At 35.6% G+C, this 21,845-nt stretch overlaps 1 protein-coding gene across 1 annotated transcript in view; it reads left to right on the top strand.

The window, feature by feature from the left end:
* The window catches only part of Es2 (ess-2 splicing factor homolog), a 102,666-nt gene extending 94,931 nt beyond the window's left edge, over positions 1-7,735 (top strand). The window contains exon 7 of the mRNA XM_090400352.1: positions 7,417-7,735. Coding sequence (XP_090256478.1) covers positions 7,417-7,696 — 280 coding nt within the window. The 3' untranslated portion in view covers positions 7,697-7,735. The remainder of the gene's footprint in view (positions 1-7,416) is intronic.
* Positions 7,736-21,845: the final 14,110 nt, after the last annotated feature.

Genomic DNA, 21,845 nt, shown 5'->3' with positions numbered 1-21,845 from the left:
CAACAGAAAACTTTAGAATAAAGAGTAAATGCAATAGAAAAAAAGTGCTGTGTAATTGGACCAGAGAAATAAAAATTATAATAATAATTTTTAAAAAAATGACAGTTACCAGAAATGGCTAAATTCCAAGACAGTACAGGCAGAAATAGAGTACAAAAGAAACAGTGCATCTTCAAGAAAGAAAAGTAAGAGGGAAGATCATTTTTTTGACCGACTGTTTGAATTTTTTTGCTTTTGGAGATGGCACCGCTGCATTGATCGTTGTTTTGACTCAATGTTTGTTTATGAAATCCATGTTTCATCACCAGTCATGATACAAGAAAAAATGCATGTTCAAATTCATGAATAACTGAGTGTGAAACTTTTGGGGATTCAGAAGAAAGTTACATAATTGTGAAACAACAATTCTTGTGAATTTTCATGCTCACTTTTTCTACCAAATTGTCTGTAACCACACTTGGCTAGCCATTGCACTGTTTATTGTGGACATTGTTGCACACCCTTCTTTAAACAAACGATACCATTTCCTAACCTTACTGTCACTCATTACATTAGGCCTCTAAACCTTACACAGTCATTGGCGAATTTCTACAGCACTATTATTTTCTGCCAACAAAAACCATATCACACCACAAATCTCATAACTGACAGGATTTTTTATCACAGCACTCATTATAAATTATTTGTAGAAGACAACAAACTATAACATGATAAAAATAAAATGTTTCACAGCTAACTAATGAGTCACTCTATGCTATCCCATGCATGGACCCCCACCCTCCTTCTATCCATATGTTATTTGGTGGTAAATTCTGGATGTGCCTCATAAATATGGACTTGTATAAAAATGCAGGTGAAAAATTTAATGAAAGACACCTGAAATTCTTTAAATGAGGTTTGGATTTCTTGAAAAATTCTTTTAACTCTTGTTAAAAAAGCACTAGTTATTCCATTTTTAAAGGAAATAAAGATAACTGCAATAACTATAGGGAAAATAATGTAATAAATGCAGGGTACAAAATATATGCAGGAATAGTTAAACAGAAGTTAAACATTATTGTGTAGAGGACAAACTACTAGAAGAACAAAATGTATTCTGGAAAGGCTAGTCTTGCATAGACTCAATTTTTACTCTCAAATTAATAACTGAAAAGAGAATTTAAAAAAAAAGAAATACATATTGATATTGACTGGTTAAATTTATTGATTACAAAAAAAAGCCTTTGATAATGATTTACAAAAATCAGGAAAATCATTAAATGAATTATCACACCAATATAATATGAGAATATCTAAAGTAAAAATAAGGCAAGTGGCAGTCTGTAGTTCTGGTCTCATATCACGTTTTCATAATCTTTCTTCTGATTCTTCTTTTCTCATTTATTTTATAACTGAAGAGGATAAATTAACTGTGGAAAGGGTACAAAGTGGATAACAAAGATGGTTTTAGGACCGTACCATGTTAGTTATGAGGATCGGCTGAGGGAATGTGGACTGCAGAGTTTGGTGGATAGAAGAAGGAGAGGTGATTGACAGTACTACATTTTTCATGTAGTACTGTCATATCCTATACACCCCCTTGAGTGTACATGTCAATGAGTTTAAGGAGTGGTATGATAGACTTTGTGTTTCTTAGGAAGGACCTCCCACGATGAGTCTTTTGATTCCATGGAGGCCTGAATAATAATAATAATAAAATTAACAGACAGAAATTGTTTAAATATTATCATCATCATCATCATCATCAAATTCCTGACATGTACACTCAAGGGGTGTATAGGATATGACAGTACTACATGAAAAATTTACATCATTACTAACTTCCTATCTACAATTTTCCTTCAAATTGGTCTGTTACTTGTCAAGACTCCAACATTATCAGATCTTATATTTCTATTGTCTAAGGCACTTTGTACCATATCAATCCACCTATATCTTGGTCTTCCTCTGGGTCGTTTTCCTGCCAACCTGGCAGAGAACACTTGTTTTGCTAATCTTTCCTCGTCCATTCTGTTAAAATGACCTGAGATACCACCTGAGATTAGCTCTGCTAACGCATTGCTGGTTGCTGACAATGTCAAGTTCTTTTCTAATATCCTTGTTTTTAATATGATATTGCCATTGATACCATCTGTTCATGCCTCAAATCTTTCTCAGGACTCTCATATCTGCGGCCTCTAATCTTTGGTCAAGTGTTTTACTTTTGACCCAGCTCTCAGATCCATAAGTTAAAACTGGTTTGAACTGTCGTGCCTAAGTAGCTGGAATGTTTTACTTGTTCCACAAGTTCCCCATTCAAAACACAGTTGACATTTTCAAAGATTCCCTATTTTCATTGTCTTTGTCTTTTTATTGCTGACCTTCATACCATATCTATTACAACAGTTATTCAATTTAGTCAGGGAATCTTGCAAACTTGTAGCAGATTTATTTAGAAGTATAACATCGTCCGCATAAAGCAAAGAGCTGACATTAACATCTCGAATTCTGATATGTTTAATACCACTTTCCTTCATAATGTGATCCATATAGATAATGAATAACAGAGGGGACAATGTACATCCTTGTCTCACACCAGATTTAACATTAAACCAGCTTCCTGTACTTCCTTCAATTCTAACTGCTGACTTGCAACTCAAATAAAGACTATGTATTGCTTCATATAATGCCCCATTGACACCATATAACTGTAGTATATTGAATAGCTTCTCTCTTGGCACCTTGTCATATGCCTTTTCCAGATCGACAAAGCTTAAATACAGATCTTTGTTATATTCCCATGCTTTCTCAACTAATTGTCATAAAGTGAAGAACTGATCCTGACAGCCTCTATTTGACCTGAATCCAGCTTGTTCTTCTACAATTCGTCTGAACTGTTTCTCAAGTATACTTGCATAAATCTTGCCAGGAACACTCAGTAGAGAAATACCTCTGTAATTCTCACATTCACTTTTATTTCCCTTTTTATATATGGATACTATTAGAGCCCTACTCCAATCATCAGGAATTCGTCCCTCTCTCCAGGCCTTCTGAACTATTTTCTTACATTTGTCTCTGTATTCTCTAAGAGCACAACCTGACTTATTTGGCAGGAACTTTTGATATGCTTTCTTCTTTTCCTTCACTGCCTCTTTAACTTCCAGTGTCCACCATGGAGTTCTGATTTTTCTATCCTTGCAGACAACCTCACTACATGCCTCTCTGGCTGAATCAATCAGGGTTTTCTTCAAGGTTTGCCACTGAATCTCCAAGGTTTGGTTTTTGTTCTCAAACTCTTTCATTTCTTTTTCCAATAATCTTTGTGTATTTTAGTCTACATCTGAGAGCTGCTCAACTTTTATTTGCTTTAAAAATTTCTTACATGTCATTCTTTTCAATATGAAATTCAATTTTATCCTGCTCAAGACTAAATAGTGATTGCTTCCAATTTCAAATCCTCTGTACACTGGTGTCCTGCACCAGGGAGAAAACATCACTATCAACAATAACATAGTCAATGAGGACTTTTCTTATTCCTTGTCTCTTCTCTCTATGTGAATTTGTACACATTTTTATGATGGAAAATGGTGTTAGTAATAACCAGTCCATGTCCTGAGCAGAAATCCAACAGGTATTTGCCATTATTATTAGCTTTGCTCTTTTCTTCAAATTTTCCCAAAACATTTTTGTATGTCTGACAATCATTTCCTGCTCTGCTATGTAGATCCCCAATAAGGATCATCTTTTCCTTTATGATTGTGTCCGTAGCTTTCTCTTGCGGCTCAAAAATTTCTCCACTTCTAGTAGAACCTTCTGTAGGACCATAGGCACAAATAAGTCTCATTGTCCAGTTCCCCATATAAGTCTCATTGTCCAGTTCCCCATTCTGATATTTGCCCACATCACTCTACTTGAAACTGCCTGACATTCAAGAAGATTAGCCTCGTATTTAGTGTTGAATACTATCGTACCCATTCTTTTCCTTGATTGTCATTTCCTGAATATAACATTTTGTATTTATTGCTCAAAATGATCTCACCTGTTTTTGTCTTTTTTGTTTCAGTCACCCCTATTATGTCGTTCTGGTACTTATCTAATTCCTCAGCTAGTTCCATTTCTTTGCCATATAGGCTTCTTATGTTGATAGTACCGATCTTTAACTCTGGTGATGTTGAGTTGTGGGGTGTGCTTTCAGATTTGTTCCAGTAGCTGACGTTTCGCTGTTTGCCCTGGTTCCCTGGCGAAAACAACGGGGGCCTTGTTTAGCCGGGTGACGCCCCAGCCAGCATGAAATTTTGGTTTAAGCTAATAAAAATACAGTTTGGACGGCTAATCCCAAATTGCCAGCCTATCCTCGTTCATTCATTATCCAGGTGGATACCTAACAGGGTGCACCATGAGAAGGTGAGGATTGGACATTAGGTCAGAAGCACTGATCAGTTCTTTGCATTCCTTTAAAGGCTATGCAGAGGTCTCCTCTCAGTTATATAGCTTTGACCCATCCTGTGAATGTGTGAATATATATTTTCAGTAGCTTTTTCCAAACACCATTCATAACTCTGCTCTCACCTCTCAATGTTGGTATCGATAACACCCAGGTCCATAAGTTACAGGAGTGAGGTAGTATTCAATAAATATGTTAAAGGGATTGCCAGTATATGTCACATACAGGGTGTTCGGGATAAATTTGACATATTTATAATTAATTATATTTTTCCATAAGTTACATGTATTAACACACACTTCTCTTCATTTAAAAGTTTGGACCCTTCTTCATTCATATACAAGATGTCAGAAAGGATGGATAGCTGGAACCCACCTGAATCATGGAAGAGAATAACTTGTATCATGATGATTCGTGCCGGCCATCAAAATAAGGATATTACGACTGCTGCCCAATGCTCCCTGAATACAGTAAAAACAATCAGGCATGAACTAGAGACTTGCAATGGTGACTATGAGGATGTAGCAAGAAGAAAGATCCCTAGCAGGCGATCTGATTGCGTTCGTACAGCAGAATTCCTCGCAAATCTGCAGGAACAGGTGTTGAAGAACCCTGGCATTGGAATTCGGGCTTTGTTCGTGGAGTTGCTAACTGTAGTCAAGCCCTGGATAACAAGGGTAGCCAATGGTAGGCCGTATGTATGGCAGCAGGATTTGGCCCCTTGCCACACCTCTGGGAAAAGTCAAAAATGGTTGTCTGAAAATTTCTACAACTTCACCAGTCCAAATGTTTGGCCTCCAAACTCCCCAGACCTTAACCCCATGGATTATTTTGTATGGGGCGCAGTTGAAAAAGACACCAATCGCACTTCCAGTAATACAAAAGCTCAGTTAATGGATAAAATTAAAACAGTTTTTGTGGCCCTTCCCAGGGAGACTGTAGCATCAGCTTGTTCGAGGTTCCGAAGCAGGATTGAAGCTGTGATCGATGCTAATGGTGGTTATTTTGAGTAAATCTTGTTGATAGTATTGTAATTAACTCTGCCTGTAATGTTTTTTTGTCAATTCATTAAATTTAATAGATACAAAGAAGATTTTCTTTTTCCTTACGAAACTGTCAAATTTATCCCGAACACCCTGTACATCATAAGTTGAGAACTGAACGTATTACAGTAACCCTGCCCTGGTTAAGTGAAATTTAATCAGAGCGCAAGGCTGTTGCAATAAATTTTGTATCTGAGATACAGAATGTGATATGATATATGTATTTCAATTTTCATTTTACATGAATCATTTTTTGCAAAATTATTAGAACTGATTAATAATTCTACAGTAGCAGTACTGAGTTATATGAAAGTTGATCTATATTAAAATTTGTTTAATCATTTCCATTTTGGGTTGTTTTGTTCCTTCATTCCTTGTAAATGGTGAAAGGATGGGGTGGAGTGGGGGTTAAAATAATTAAAAAAATAAATAAATTGGACAAAAGTGGAATCTTTCAGCATATTTTGTATTTCAAATACCAAATTTCAATAAAATATGTCTTGCTGGACTCATTGAATTACTTATATAGGGACTGACAAAATGAATATAATAAGTGGTTAAACATTTTATGAAATGTACCTAATGAAGATATCAAAATAAAACTTAACATTATTAGTATTCAAGGCCTAATAACTAAGCTCATCTAAGGTGGTATTTTTATTTATTTATTTAGTTATTTTTTTTTTTAGTATCAATCCTATAGCAGGATGTTGCAAACCTATATCATATACTGTGACATTTCATGTATTTTCAAGGGTTATGAGAGAGGAAATCTATGATATTCTTTTTGAAAATCTTGAGGTTATAGTGAATGAGTATCACTGCGTAAGGAAGTTGGTTGTTTGGAATTGCAACCAATCATTGCAACTAAGTGCAGCGGGTTAAGTTTACAACTGAAATGAAAAGGATGTTGGGCAAATGGTGTTGTAAATAAATAAATATAGTGTATTGACATCTTAGAATTAAAATATCTTGTATCATCTTGATCCACTATTCCATCCTGAAGTATTTTCTCTTGCATTTGAGACATTATTTATTAAGAACACTATGATTTGCAAATCTGAACTTTTCATATTGCAGATATTTGAGATATTTGAGATTTATGTTCTTTGATTCTATTGTAAGCTGTCCAGTCTGTGCAAATAGAGTAGTGTGAGTGAGGCTGTAAACCGTAGCATGTGATTACTGTGGTGGATGTTAGAGATAAACTGGAAGCCCTGTTATAGAGACTAAACATGGTGCATTAAAGAACCATTTCAGGCCTCCAGTAAGCAAGGTAATGGTTTCATACTAGGGAACAATAATTGTTTATCACCTAAAATACTTTCACAAACGTCCATGCTGTTGTGCCATTTACTCTCCGCCTATTGGTCATGGAAGGAGTAGGTATGTTATCTGCTTGACCAACCAGGTTGACATGTTTATGTTTACAAAGCTTCTAGAAGTATCATCAAATGATGTGATGAATGGCAAGAGTTATGGAGCAAAAGGTATGATGAATGCAAGGGTTATTAACTAAAGGAATGATGAATGGCAGTGGTTAACTTGAACTCGTATGACTCAGTACAAATTAACACAGATCTCATCAACTCGCTAACACTAATTAGAGAGTATTACAGAAATTTAAAGTTTAATTTTACTAGACCAAGCCTACTTGCGCAACTGACATGGTATTTGGTATCACATTTCCATTTTGTAGTGTGTAGTGTATTGACATCCTTAGGGTAAACAAGCATTGTGCTTGTTTATCCTGAAAATGTCAATGAGGTATTAATATAATAACTCAGTTAAATAAATATATATAGTGTATTAATTTTTTGTTGTTTTTCTTTGCAATGGACAAGTTTAAATTAATTCATGTGAATATAGTTAAGGTATATGAGAAATTAGAAGTACATATGGAAATCAAATATCCATTCATATGCATAATATCTTTTCTTACATTTTTAGTCCATCCCCTAGATTTGGTTCTGGTACACCTAAAACACCTTCGGAAAAGTTAAGTTCTATGTCTCCTGCAGCGCAACGTTTAGCTTGTGCAAAACTAGGAATTCATAAAGATACAGATAAGGCTTTGAGAGCAAGTTACTCTCCTTCTCCTTGTCAAAGAGACATAACTCCATTATCCACTAGAACTCCAAGCAGCAGCAGGTCAGAAGCACAGGTTGTTAGTCCTTTAGTCAAATTGCAAAATGTGACCAAGAGGAAAAGAGCTCTAGATTTCTTTTGAAAACATTTATGTTGTAAATAAATATCGTTTTTATATTCCGCTCAGTTGTAACATGTTTTCAGAACTACACATAATTTCCAGATATTATTTTGGTTATTTATTTGCTTGCCGGAACCTCATCAGACGATTTATGTATAATACTGGAACTTAAAGAATACGAAATTAGTTTTAATCCTGCACTGAACTGATATGAAATTCTGAAGTAGTATATTTGATGTTGAATATTTGAATTACTGAAAGAGATAAATGGAATTGCAGTGTACTTTTATTGCTCCACTCTCCAAAATCATTAAAACAAGAGCCACTGCTAATCACTACCCTTTTACAGTCTCCATGTTAAAACTCACTGAACCATCTTCACTGCCTTCTCTTTTATTCCATCTGCTTCTGTCCTTTGGAACATTCTCCCCCCACTCTGCCTTTCCCAGAGATTACTACCCGCAGCTGTTCAAGCAAAATGTGAACCTCTATTCCTCTTGCCCACCACATGACACTAGTATGCTATGGGTCTTGTTGCTTTTCGTGTGTGGAACAAAGATTAAAAAAAAAAGTGATTAAACAAATAAACTCTGTCTAAGGCCATGTATTTGTTAGCAGTACAGTAACAAGGGTATGAAGCGCCTGTGGCAAGTGTCTAACTTGTGTCCCCCAACCCAAAAATGACAAAAGTTTTGAAAAATTTAAATGTAACAAGTTAAATTTTACTAAGTGCAATATGTTAAATACTTACTATTAACCCCATCAAAATAAGTTGCAGCGTGTTGCAGGATTTGTGTGTCTAAATTGCCAAAATGTAAAAATACAATATAAAATAGCAGACTTTTATATCTATTTATTTTTTATTTTTTTACGTTTTGCACCCCATACCTAGTTGCTCCCGTGACGGGCGCCTCTTTCACCACGCCCTCATTATAGCACTCTTTGTTAGCTTCATTTGGCAAATTGGTAAGATGTTTGATTTTTCCATTGATTAGCTGTTGTGGGTTGAAATCTTATTATGGCATGGATTTTTGTAATCTCTTTCCAGCTATTTTTGATAATATATGCACATACATAAACTGAGTTAGTAGAAGATTTTCAATAAATAATATAATGCAACCACCTAGTCAATGGTTTACTGACAAGAAATAGCATTAAAAAAAATTATTTTTTTAAAACATCCATAGCTTGTTATGATGTGTATTAACCAATATATAAATGGACTCCAGTTATTTCAGTTTCAAGCATTTTTAATTGTAGAATTATCTGCTTATGATGCTTAACTTAAAATATGTCACTTTTCTGTTTGCTAAAATAGAAATAAACTCGGATACAGATTAATCTTTTCACTGCTGAGAAAATAGAAGCCAACCAAACTCTCCTTGCCGACTTATTTTCTTTTATAATTTAAACAGTAACAAAACAAAAGAAAAAAAAATCTAAAACTTAATGCTATTTGTTTTCAATTAAAAGATAGCCAAAATTATGTGTTTTATTGAAAATCTTGCTCAATATTTTTATGAACAATATATCACCATCTTCCTTTCAAATCTTAGCCATTGTATACTATTTTTTAAAATGATGGAAAGGGGATAGACACTTATAGCAATACAACATTTGCCTTGCATACACCCTCTGTCCAAAAAGAAACCGAACTTTTTGAAAATAGAAGAAAACTAGTGGCGCCAATTGTTTTATCATTTTGTTGTCGAAAGCGGCAACCTTCATTAGTGTTGTGTCAACTGTTTATGACATTTGTTTCATTAGAAGCCGAGTTACAGTGACAATGTGTTTTGACGAACGGTCGGTCGTCACGGTATTTATGCCGTACGCGACGAATGCTCACTATCAATCGCTTCAAAACTTCGAGATAAAACTCGCCATTGACCGTTTGGCCAGGCGAAACGAATTATTTGCGGATAATGCCCTTGGAATCGTAGAAACAAATCAGCATTGTCTTTACTTTTGACTTCTCCAAGCGACTTTTTTTCGGATGCCCATCTTCTGGTGGTGGTCACTCAGCACTCTTGCGCTTTATTTCGGGCTCATACTCGTACACAAAACACCACATTTCGTCACCAGTAACGATCATTTCAAGGAGTCCTTAATGAGGTCCTTGCAGTGTTCAATTCGATACATTTTTTGGTAGTCGGTCAACTTGTGGGGAACAAATCACGAATTCAATTTAAAAGCCCAAACTCTCGGTCAAAATGTTGTGTGCAGTTGATTTTGGAATCCCCAATTCATCTTCAATCAATCAGTCTCACGGACGTTTTCGGGTTTTCTTTGATGAAATCACGCACTTTTTGGATGTTAACTTCGCTCAGTCTAGTTTTTGGACGGCCCGGCTTTTCGTCGTCTTCAAGCGTCTCACGACCACTTTGAAATCGCTTAAAACACTCGTAAACTAGAGTACTGGATAAGCATTCATCACCGTATGCTTTTAGAAGCATTTGATGCGTTTCGGTAAAACTTTTGCCAATTTTAACACAAAAGTTAATCGCAGCTTTCTGTTTGAAACTCATTTTCCGACCGTTCGTCAAAACCCACTGTCACTCTTGGCACTATAACTCGGCTTCTAATGAAACAAGTGTCATAAACAGTTGACACAACACTAAAGAAGGTTGCCGCTTTCGACAACAAAAAGATACAACAGGTGGCGCCACTAGTTCCTTCTATTTTCGAAAAGTTCGGTTTCTTTTTGGACAGAGGGTGTACATCTACTCTCTCGTTTCTCTTTAAATGGTTTTGGAACACACATCAGTACCTAGTGCTTTTTGTATGGAAAGAACCAGGGTTGGAAACTTTTCTTTTCAGTCTGAGGGGTTGGTCAATAGGTGATGAATACCCTATTTTAATAGTTACTCTTGGTGTATGAAAGCTTTGAAAAATTTTTCTTATGAGAGTCAGTTGAAAAGGAGTATTTAAAAACTCAGAACTGGGAGAAGACCCTCATTCTAACCTTTTAAAGAACGTGAAGAACCAACCAGGGCTTCTGACCTAATGTCCATTCCTCACCTTCTCATGTTGCAACTTTTTAGGTATCTAACTGGATACTAAATGAATGATGGACTGCCAATTTAGGATTTAGCTGACCAAATTGTATTCTTACTGGCTTAAACCAAATGCAAAATGATGGTACAACATGGGAAAATTATATGTCAGTTGGGGCATTGCCGGTTAAACAAGGTCCCCATTGTTTTCTTTAGAGAACCAGGGAGAAAAGCAAAAGTCAGCTACTGGGAAAAATCCCAACTCAACATCAGCAGAATAAAAAATTGGAGACAAAATCAAGGCAAAAAACAGGTGAGATCCTTCTAAGCAACAAACGAGATGTTATATTCAGACAATAACAATTAGGAAAAAGGAGGAGTAGTCAACATTAAATATGAGAATCGTCTTAAATCACAGGAAATATCAAGTAGAGTGATGTGGAAAAATATCAAAATGGAGAATGGAACAATGAAACTTATTTGTGCCTATGATCCCATAGAAGCTTCTACTAAGAAAGAAATGGAAGAATTTTTCGGGAAAGAGAAGGAAGCCAGCACAATGAAAAAAAGGAAAAGTTTGTCCTTATTGAGGATCTAAACTGCAGAGTAGAAACAGATTACAGACATAGAAATGTTTGGGGAAAATTTGAAGAAAAGATTAAAGCTACCAATAACTTTGTTATATTATTATTATTATTTCGGGCTACTCCAGGGAGTCCTTAGACTCATCGAGGGAGGCCCTAAACATCATGTCCACACAACTATTCGACATTCTCACAGTATCTATCATACCTTGCCTTGAACTCGCTCACTGTCATAGCACCCACAACAGACTCTGGCAGCTTATTCCACTCATTTACCACTCTAAAAGTAAAGAACCCAGCTCTAACACCCCTACTAACCACACTCTTGCCCAGCTTCCATAGGTGTCCCCTAGTTCTCCCACCACCAGTCCTGATCTCAAAAATATCCTCTGAATTAATCCTATAGAATCCTTTTAGCAATTTGAATGTCTCAATCATATCTCCCCTTTTCCGCATATCAACTAGTTTCTGCAACCAACAAATCTTCAATCTGTTCTCATATGGTTCATTCCATAGACCTGCTATCATCTTAGTCACTCACCTCTGGATCCTCTCCACCTCCTCCCAATCAAGAAGGAACCAAGGCGACCAAATCTGGGCACAGTAGTTGAGATGAGGTCTTATCAGGGCTCGGTACAGAGGTACAATAACTTGCTTGTCTCTGCTCGTCAAGGTATTTTTCAACAACCAAGTGAGTTGATGAGCTGATTTAGCTACTTTTGCAATGGCCCCCTAAACTTCATCTCCCTATCCACCAACACTCCCAAGTCCCTGGCCTCATCAATCTCTTGGAGTACAGTTCCACCAATGTGGTATATTGCTGCTAATCTTTTCACCCCAAAATGCATAAGCTTACATTTTGTCACATTAAATTGACATCCATTCTCCTTAGCCCAGAACTCCAATCTAAGTCATCCTGCAAGACTTTGTTATATTCCCATGAGAAATCATGGGAATATAACAAAGATCTGTATTTAAGTTTTGTAGATCTCAAAAAAGCATATGACAAGGTTCCAAGAAATTACCTATTCAAAACAGTACAGTTGTATGGTGTCAGTGGGGCATTATATCAAGCAATACTTAGTCTTTATTTGAGTTGGATGTCAGCAGTTAGAATTGAAGGAAGTACAGGAAGATGGTTTAATGTTAATTCTGTGTCAGACAAGGATGTACATTATCCCCTCTGTTATTTATTATCTATATGGATCACATGAAGGAAAGTGTTATTAAATCTGATATCAAAATTGGAGATGTTAATGTCAGCTCATTGCTTTATGCAGATGATGTTATACTTCTAAATAAATCCACTAGAAGTGTGCAAAATTCCCTGACTAAATTCAATAACTGTTGTAATAGATATGGTATGAACGTCGGTAATACAAAGACAATGAAAATACGCATTGAAAATATCAACTGCATTGTTGGAGAACCTATAGAACAAGTAAAACATTTCAGCTACTTAAGCACGATTTTTAGTGAAGATGGTAAATTAAATATGGAAATAGACAACAGGATGAACAAAGCTGGTATGGCAGGAAGTTTAAACAAGGAAACTTGTTTTAACTTATGGATCTGAGAGATGGATTAGAAGTAAAACACTTGACCAAAGAATACAGACCGCAGATGAGAGTTCTGAGAAAGATTAGGGGCATGAATAGATGCCATCGATGGCAATATCATATTAAAAACGAGGATATTAGGAAAGAACTTGACATCGTTGGCATTTAGGAATGTATTAACAGAACTAATCTCAGGTGGTATGGTCACTTAAACAGAATGGGAGAGGATAGATTAGCAAAAGAAGTGTTTTCTTCCAGGTTGGCAGGAAAAAGACCCAGAGGAAGACCAAGATATAGGTGGATTGTCAAGGCTTCAACATTGTTGAAGTCTTGACAGGTAACATTGATGATTTGGAGGAAAATTGTAGATAGGAAGTTAGTAATGATGTAAATTTTTCATGTAGTATCATATCTGTACACCCCTTGAGGGTACATGTCAGGAATTTGATGATGATCATGACAAATAGTGAAGTCATGGTAATATAACAAGGATCTATATATCAGTTTTGTAGATCTAGAAAAGGCACATGACAAGGTACCAAGAGAAAAGCGCTTCAAAACGCTCCCGTTATATTGAGTAAATTGGACATTATATCAAGAAATACTTGGTTTATATTTGAGATGTAAGTCAGCAGGTAGAATGAGGTTCAGAAACATAGTTTGTTGTTACATCAGTTGGGAGGCAAGGATGTGCATTCTGGGGGTAGTTTTCGATATTGAGACCACATTATGATGTAACTGAAGAGTTCAATAAAAATGAGTAATTAAAAATCCAAGTTTCATCATCAAGGGAACTGGTAAAGAGAAGTTTTACAGAACAAAAGCCTGTTGACAATTAATTAAATATATTAGATGTTTTGATAACTTCACAACTGTCACATGTAATTGAAAAACCAGAACACATGGTAAATTCGTTACTGTATGCGTGTTGAACATTGCTAGTTGTTGCTATCACGTTCTGTGGTATCACACGTGTTATGATATATCCTAGGTCCGTAGTAATTAAATTTTGTTTATGAAAGCGACCATACTTGATGTAAAATTAAGCCTTGATTTTTATTGCATCGTGTCAGGTTCCTAATCATTTGCGAGGCTTCTTTAAATTTTCTTTTAAAATAGTTAAGATCAATGTATGACATTTTTATTTGTTGCCAAAGTACTTGATGGCTTGATGTAGTTGTGTGGAATGCCAGGCGTGATTTATGTTCTCTTCCTTTTCGACGTATTTTATGTGTTCAGACATGCGGATCTCTTCCGACTTTCTTGTCTGGCCTACCTAACAAATACCACAAAAACAACGAATCGCATAAACGTCTGGTTTTTCATGGGGTGATGTGGAGATTTTGGATGTAGGAATCTTGAGATTTTTTGTAAAAATAAAAAAGCTGCTTTTACGTTGTTCTGGCGTAGCAACACAGCCGCTTTATCCATGACATTCTTGATATGAGGCAGCGTGATTACATTCTTGAAATCTTATTTAGGGGAGTTATAGGAGATGTATTAAGAATTTTTCTGATCGTCTTGGGTTAATAAACATTGAGTAGAAGGTTCTGTTTCAGGTAGTGCAGTTCTTTATTCCTTTTAATTGACGACAGGAAAATATCAAGATTCCTACATCAACCACCACATGAAAAAAACAGGCGTTTATGAGATTTATTGCTCTTGTGACGTTTGCTATGTAGGCCAGACAGAAAGGTTGGGAGAGATCCGCATGTATAAACATATCAAAGATGTCGAAAAAGGAAGAGAGCATAAATCAGAACTGACATACCACACAATGACTATAGGCTATTAAGTACTTTCACGACAAACAAAAATGTCATACATTGATCGTAACTGTTTTACAAGAAAATTTAAAGAAACCTCACATATGACTAGGATCCTGACGCAATGCAATAAAAATCAAGGTTTAATTTTACATCAACTGTGGTTTGCTTTCATCAAAAATATAACGAATTTACCATTTATTCTGGTTATCCAATTATATGTAATAATTGTGAAGTTATCAAAAAATCTGATATGTGTAATTAATTGACAATAGACTTTTGTTGTGTAAAACTTTTTTGTTCTAGTACCCCTGCTGATGTAAGGCTACGACTTATGAAATTTGTCGGGTTTTAATTGGTTATTTTTATTAAACACTTTAGTTACATTAAAATATGGTCTCAATAACAAAACTACCCACAGAACTGCTAGACCACAGAAGCTTACTTTGCGATGATGTGCATTATATCTGCTGTTATTTAACATATATGGATCATATTATGAAAGAAAGTGGCATTAAACATGATATCAAAATTAGAGATTTTGCTGGAGTCCCTGAATAACTGCCGTGATGAATATGGTTAGAAGAGCAGCATTAAAAAGAGCCTGTGTAGCTCAGTGGATGTGGCGTTTGCATACCGCCGCACGAAGGAAGTCTTGGTTTCGAGTCTAGTCGGCGACTAGAGGAAATTTTTCTAAGCCTTTTTTCGACCGGTTCCCGAGTTAGTCGATCTCTGGCACGGGCAAGCAGGTTTTTCCTCCCGGAAACTCGGGTTTTTCGTCCTGTAAACTCAAGAAAATCGACCGTAGAACCCACATTATTTCAGACATTAAATATATTTGTGTTAGGGACCACGAGATGGCGGCACATTTGAGCCGTCTCTCTTCACTGCGTACCGCTTAATTAGTGATAGCCTTGGGCCATCTGTCTCTGATTGGGTACCAGTGGAGATTGAACTGCCCACTCAGTCTCCAAAAAGTTAGATAGGGCTAAATGGCCTCGCCTACTCCCGTATACGGGAATAAAAAGGCGTTAGCTGATTTTTTTTTTATTTGATTTTCTGAGCAGCATTAAAAAGACAACGACTATGAAAATAGGCAGAAACATTGAACACATCAACTACATGCTAAATGGAGAGCCTATAGAACAAGTAAAAGCATTTGAGCAAATAGGTACAGTTTATAGTGAAGATGGCAAATTAAATAATGAAATAGACAACAGTATCAGCAAACCTGGTATGGTTGGAAATGAACTGAATAAATTTATATGGGATAAGAATGAAACTAGTCAAAACACTAACTAGCTGTCTACAAGACAGTGCTCAAACCAAAGAGGTGGGTTAGAAAAAAAAACTTGATCAGAGATTGCAGATCACAAATGTGAGAGTTCTGGCAAACATCGGGGGGGAGGTGGAACATATGGGAGAATCTTATTAATGAGGATATTAAGAAAGAATTTGATATTGGGAGCAAAAGCTAATCTCTGCTGGCATGGTCACTTTAAAGGAGGGAAAAGGAAAGATTAGCATAACAAGTGTTCTTTGACAGGATGGCAGGAACAATGTAGATTGTGCAAAAAATGATGTAGGATTTGTTGATCTGTGTTTGACGGAAAGAAGGTCTTTACAATGCTGATGGACATCTAAATGGTTTTAGTGTTAGGTGTCTGGAGAGAACTTTGTTTATCGAGCATACCGAAGCTCTAATTCAGGAAACGTTAGGGTGGAAGCAAGCGAGTTTGTGTGATGGTCCATGAGAGGAGCGAGTGTAAGGATAACCAAGTGTGGAATCTAGTCTCCCAAGCAAAAATATTGAATTGGATTCAATATTTTTGCTTGGGATTTAAATCCAGGGAGTAAAAGTGGATGCGTGGGTGGGAGGTCAAAGCAATGCTTCAGTTTCTATACACTAATGCCAAAAGTATCAGGAACAACAGGGACGAGTTTTTGGCATTGGTTATGGCAACCTCGCCAAACGTTATAGGCATTAATGAGACGACTAACAGCAGATCATGTAGTTACAGCGATATAATGTGAAGGGTTTAGTATTTTCAGGGAAAATAGGATGGAGGGGGAGTACTGCTGTTGATGATAGCGGATGTACTGCAGCCAAAAAGAATGAGACAGGTGGTAGGGTGGCTATTCATTTGAAACAGTCTGGTTTGAGATTAAGACCAGTAAGACAAAATACACAACGGTTTGTTGCTATAGGCCAGGAATAATGAACTATTTTGCCCTCCAAATTAGTACAACGAGTACAGGTCGAGTGATTATTATCAGGGAACTTCAACAATAAAGATATAGACAGGATGGGAAAAAGATCATATGGCAGGAAGGAAATGAAATTAATACACCGGCTAAGAGATAATTATTAAAGGCAGCATGTGATGTAGGGGAGGGAGAGTATTGGACCTGATCACTGGATTAGAAGGGCTATCCATAACCAAGATGATTGACAACGTCGCCTCTTATTGGTGAAAATGACCATGTGGTCTTGACTTGAGAGATTCTAAAACATGAGGATTATTCTGTCAAGAAAGGAAATATATTTAACTACAAGACAGGTGATTATGAAAACCTTAGTAAGTAGTTTAAATCTGTGCCATAGCATAAAACACTGCAGGTTAAGGATATTAATAGTGCCATAGCCGGCGTTAGGATCTTTGTCGCCCGCATGCAATGTCTATCTAAGCGCCCTTGTAACGATCCGGGCGTGTGTGGTTCTTTTACGATAATACAAATTTAAATTATTTGAAATTTCTTAAATAAATTTTGACAGAACAGCCACACGTTGGTTCGCTAAATGTAACGAACCGAGGTTGTTGACTAGGCAGGATAATCGTTAAAAACCCGAATATTCAAAAAATTCTCAAAAGTTAAAGCAAATTTTGATAAAGCCACTTCACTATAATCGTTGAATATAATGATATAGGGATTATAACCTTCTCACCGACCTGCATCGCTAACAAAATTAAAATGAATTTTAATTAAAGTTAAAATTTATTTGAACTAAGGTTTCAAAAATTCTTGCATTTTACAAGTTATTAAATTCTTAGTAACTTGTAAAAAATTTTTAATAATTTTTATAAGTGGAACTCTCTTTTAGGAAAATAAAAGAAACTCAAGATAAATGAGAAAATAAGAAAATAATTCAGAAATAATTAGAACATTTAATATAAGTATTCAAAAAATAACATCTTTACAGCATAACAGAAAATAAATTAAATTACATAAATATACCTGGTTTTCTTTTAGTTTTTTTTATTAATTTTTTTAAATTTTAAATTAAAAACCCTAATAAAATCAAAACCCTAATTTTTAAATTAGGGTTTTTGATTTCATATTCATAAAATTAGAAATAATGGTCTTAACGTCTAATTCTGCACATATATCATTTTCAATAGCTATTAACGCCAAACTAACAAGCCTTTTTTGTGACATACTTGTTCTTAAGTACGTTTTAACCAATTTCAACTTGGAAAAGGAACGTTCACCGCTCGCTACACTTACCTAACAGTTAAGGTTAATAGTATTCTGAAAGCAATTGAAAAATTAAGGAAAGATAAATTATTGGACACAATAAAATTAAGAATATCGAAAGGGCTTTTGAATTATCCTTCCGAAAAATATCCCGGAAAGCACATAATTCGTCATATAGTTCTATTGCATTTACGTCTTTATTGTCGCCATCCTTCAAGAGAATCTCTAAATCGTCACAATTTTTTCGTAAATCTTCGTTATTAATTTGTAGTGATCTGTACAAGAAATTTAAATTATCATAATATGTTTTTGGCTGTTCAAAACGTTCTATTAACGAACACATTGCAACGTCTAGAAGTGTATAAAACACATTCGTCTAAATTTATCTTCTGGCGATTGTGGCATTTTGTCATGATGCTCGTAGTCAAATCGTGTCTATTTTCGCCATCGAACTTCCGTACCAGTTTTAAATTCTTGTTTTCCATCCACCTCTTCACTCAATTGTTTTGCCGTTTTTAGAATTTCTTTAAACTTTGTATCTGATCGATACTCTTGTAAGAATATTTTTAAGTTTTCGATAGATTCTAAAGAAAGTGTAATGTTCATATTTTTGTCATGAAGCATTTTACTCACTGGGTTTATTCTGTTAAGTAAATCATGCCCAGTTATAAGAGAACAAATAAATTTGTAGTCCTTTATTTTAGCACATAATGTTTGTGCTTCATGCTGAGTTTCTTTATTAAAATTTTCATTATTTAAAATTTCAAAAAGTGCATCGTAAATTTCTCGTAACTGATATCGTAGAGGGCAGATTGCATTAATTTTACTTTCCCATCGCGTTTCTAATGGCTGTTTCAATGTTAATTTTTTTTTACCAACTCAGCATGAAGGATATTTCATTCTATTACAAACGTTGGGCAATCCTTTTAAAGGATTCCCCAACGTTTGTAAGAGAATGAAAAGAAATTGTATATTTCTTGAATAATTGCAAAGAAACTAATTTTATCTACATTCACTTTGGCTGCATCGTTAATGATTAAATTTACAGTATGAGCAGCACATGGTACGTAAAGGCTCGAGGAGTTTTGTTTAAAACCAAATTTTGGAGCTCACATTTTTTCCCTTTCATATTTGCCGCATGGTCATACCCTTGACCTCGCATGTCTTCAATGGGAATGTTCCATTTTTTCCAGTTGTTCCATTATTGTTGCACATAAACCACGTCCTGTGGAATCTGATATATCTGCAAAACCTAAAACGTTTTCCCTGATCTTGACAATTCCATTGTCACAGGAAACAAAGCGAATAATAATGGTCATTTGTTCTGTTTTACTTGCATCAGGTGTGCAGTCTGAAATTATGGAATAATATTCAGATTTTCGAATTTATAATAAAATTGTTTCCCTGATTGCGTTACTTAAAGTTTCCAATATTTCATTTTGACTGCCTTTACTCAAATAGTGTACTCTATTGTTTCGTTATAGGGTTCTTTCAACATGATTTTCCATAACGGGATCAAACTTCCTAAACAGTTCGACTAATTTGAAAAAATTGCCGTTATTCCGTTTATATAATTTATCAGATGATCCACGAAAAGCTAAATTTTGGCTACCGAGGAATTTTATAATTTCAATCAAGCGTTTTAAAACACTCGTCCAATGTTTCTTTTCCATTGAGTCTGGCAATCAATAGTAGTTTTGTTTTTTAAATTTTTATCAAGTTCCTTCCATTTTAAGAAATTTTTCATGTGAGTTAAACTAGTCTCATGTCTATGCTAAGTTGTACTTACATTTCTCCAATCGTTATAACCTCCTACAAGACTACTTGATTCGCTAGGTGCGAAAGGTTTACAACAAAAGCAAAAAAACAGAATATAAAGTTTCGGAACAAATGAGCCATGTTCTTGGCACGAGCTCCCATTTTCTATTATAATACCACGACCATATGTATCTCTGGGATATATTATATTTTTATTTTGAACAGGCCCCATTTCAATTAAAACAACTCGTAATTTTTCATCAATATTTTCCCATTCACCTGGATCTTCTAAATTTACGGAGACTAACAATGTGTGAGTTTCGTGGTCAACTACAACCAAATCTTCTAACTGTTTTTCACTTAAATCCCGAGTCTTGTTATCTTGTTAAATAGTTGCAAACTCATTCAAACTGGATGATGTGCACGGTTCTTCAACCCTGATTTCTGATAATCGAGTTGGTTACAATCTGCATCAGAATATTTTAATATTTTAACAAATTTATTAAAGGCCCGTTTTGTTTCTTAACATCTGCTTCTTTTGCAGCATGACGCTTACGATTTTGTGCACCGGACAACTTTTTTTTAATTTTTGATTCCATTTCTATTTTATACCCACAAGAAATTATTACACAACACGACACAGAGTCGAAATAATCGTCCGCACTGCACTACTGTCAGTAGCCTTCTGAGATGCATACCATATGACTGGTTAACTAGCAACAAATGTTTTGTACAGAAATTCGTTTCTGCACATAAAAACCGTTCACCGTTTCACTTTAGATAGACTGCACTAGACACAGCATTCTGTAGGCAAGCATTTAGCCTGCTCTGGCTGCAAAATTGTAAACAGCTGGCTGATCAAAGAGGCGGCAATACACAATTTTTAAAAATTTTTATTCGGTATCCGGCCTTATTTATTTTAATATTGAACATTCTGAGAATTTTTTGTTTTCATGATAAAAATTTTGTTTCTTGAAAATGAACTTATTAACGGTGCCTCGGCGGCGGCGCCCGCATGCTCTGCATGTCCGTTTCCGCCGGCCCTGAGTAGTGCAATGGAAATAGATATGCTTCAGCTAAAGAAAGCAGAATTAAATTTTATAAATAAGGTAAGGAGGGTTAATCGTGTAGTTGTTAGATGGGTGAGTAATATCATTAAGCACGAGCTGTAGAAGACAAAAATGCTGTGTATGATATATAAAAATGAAGATGACCAGCAGACGCGTGAACAGTACTAGGTTCAGATAAGTAAGGTGACCAGCATGGCAAGGAAGGCAAAATCAGATTATCAGAAGAATCTGGCTAAGCAGGCAAATTTTCTAATGTGAAAACAGAGGTGGATGAAATGGAGGTTTGTAGGATATTGCAGAATTTCCATGTAAATACAGCTGTGGTATTAAATGGGATATCAGAGTGTGTTTTGCAAGAACGTGCAAGGGAAATGGCAAAGCCTCTGACGAGGCTCTTTAAGTCTCAGCTCTGGTAGAGTTCGAAGGGAGTTTAAAGAGGACAAAATTGCCCTTCCATAAGGCAAGTTCTAAAACTGCAGTAGCAATTATAGACCAATCAGTATCTCAGATATGGTGGTAAAAGTACTGGAGAAATCGGCCAAAAAGAGATTTCGAGAATGGGTGGATAAAATATTTTACTGTATGAGAGAGGCAACATGGCTTTCTGAAGAGTCGGTCATGTCTTAGTAATTTAACATCATTTGATAATAGAGTAATAGCAGGGTTGGATAAAGGAAATGGCCATCCAGTGAATGCGTTGGATTTTGCAAAGCAATTTGACAGAATACCACATGGAATTCTGTTACACAAATCAGAACAAATGGAGAAGGATATGACACTAGTTAAGGTGAATAAGAGGGTGGCTGATGAACAGATATCAAAAAATGGTATATGGAGGGTTAGAATCAAGCTGAAAACAGGTGACTTATGGTGTGCTGCATGATTCAGTGATGGAACCATTGCCTGTTTAATTTGTTCTTGAATATAGGAAATAGGAAATAACATGAAAGAAAATATCCATCT

Source organism: Typopeltis vanoorti, chromosome 11 (genome assembly GCF_054136105.1).
Source record: "Typopeltis vanoorti isolate ZY-2024b chromosome 11, IOZ_Tvanoo_1.0, whole genome shotgun sequence".
NCBI lineage: Eukaryota > Metazoa > Arthropoda > Arachnida > Uropygi > Thelyphonidae > Typopeltis > Typopeltis vanoorti.
This window is presented reverse-complemented; position numbering and strand designations above follow the sequence as displayed.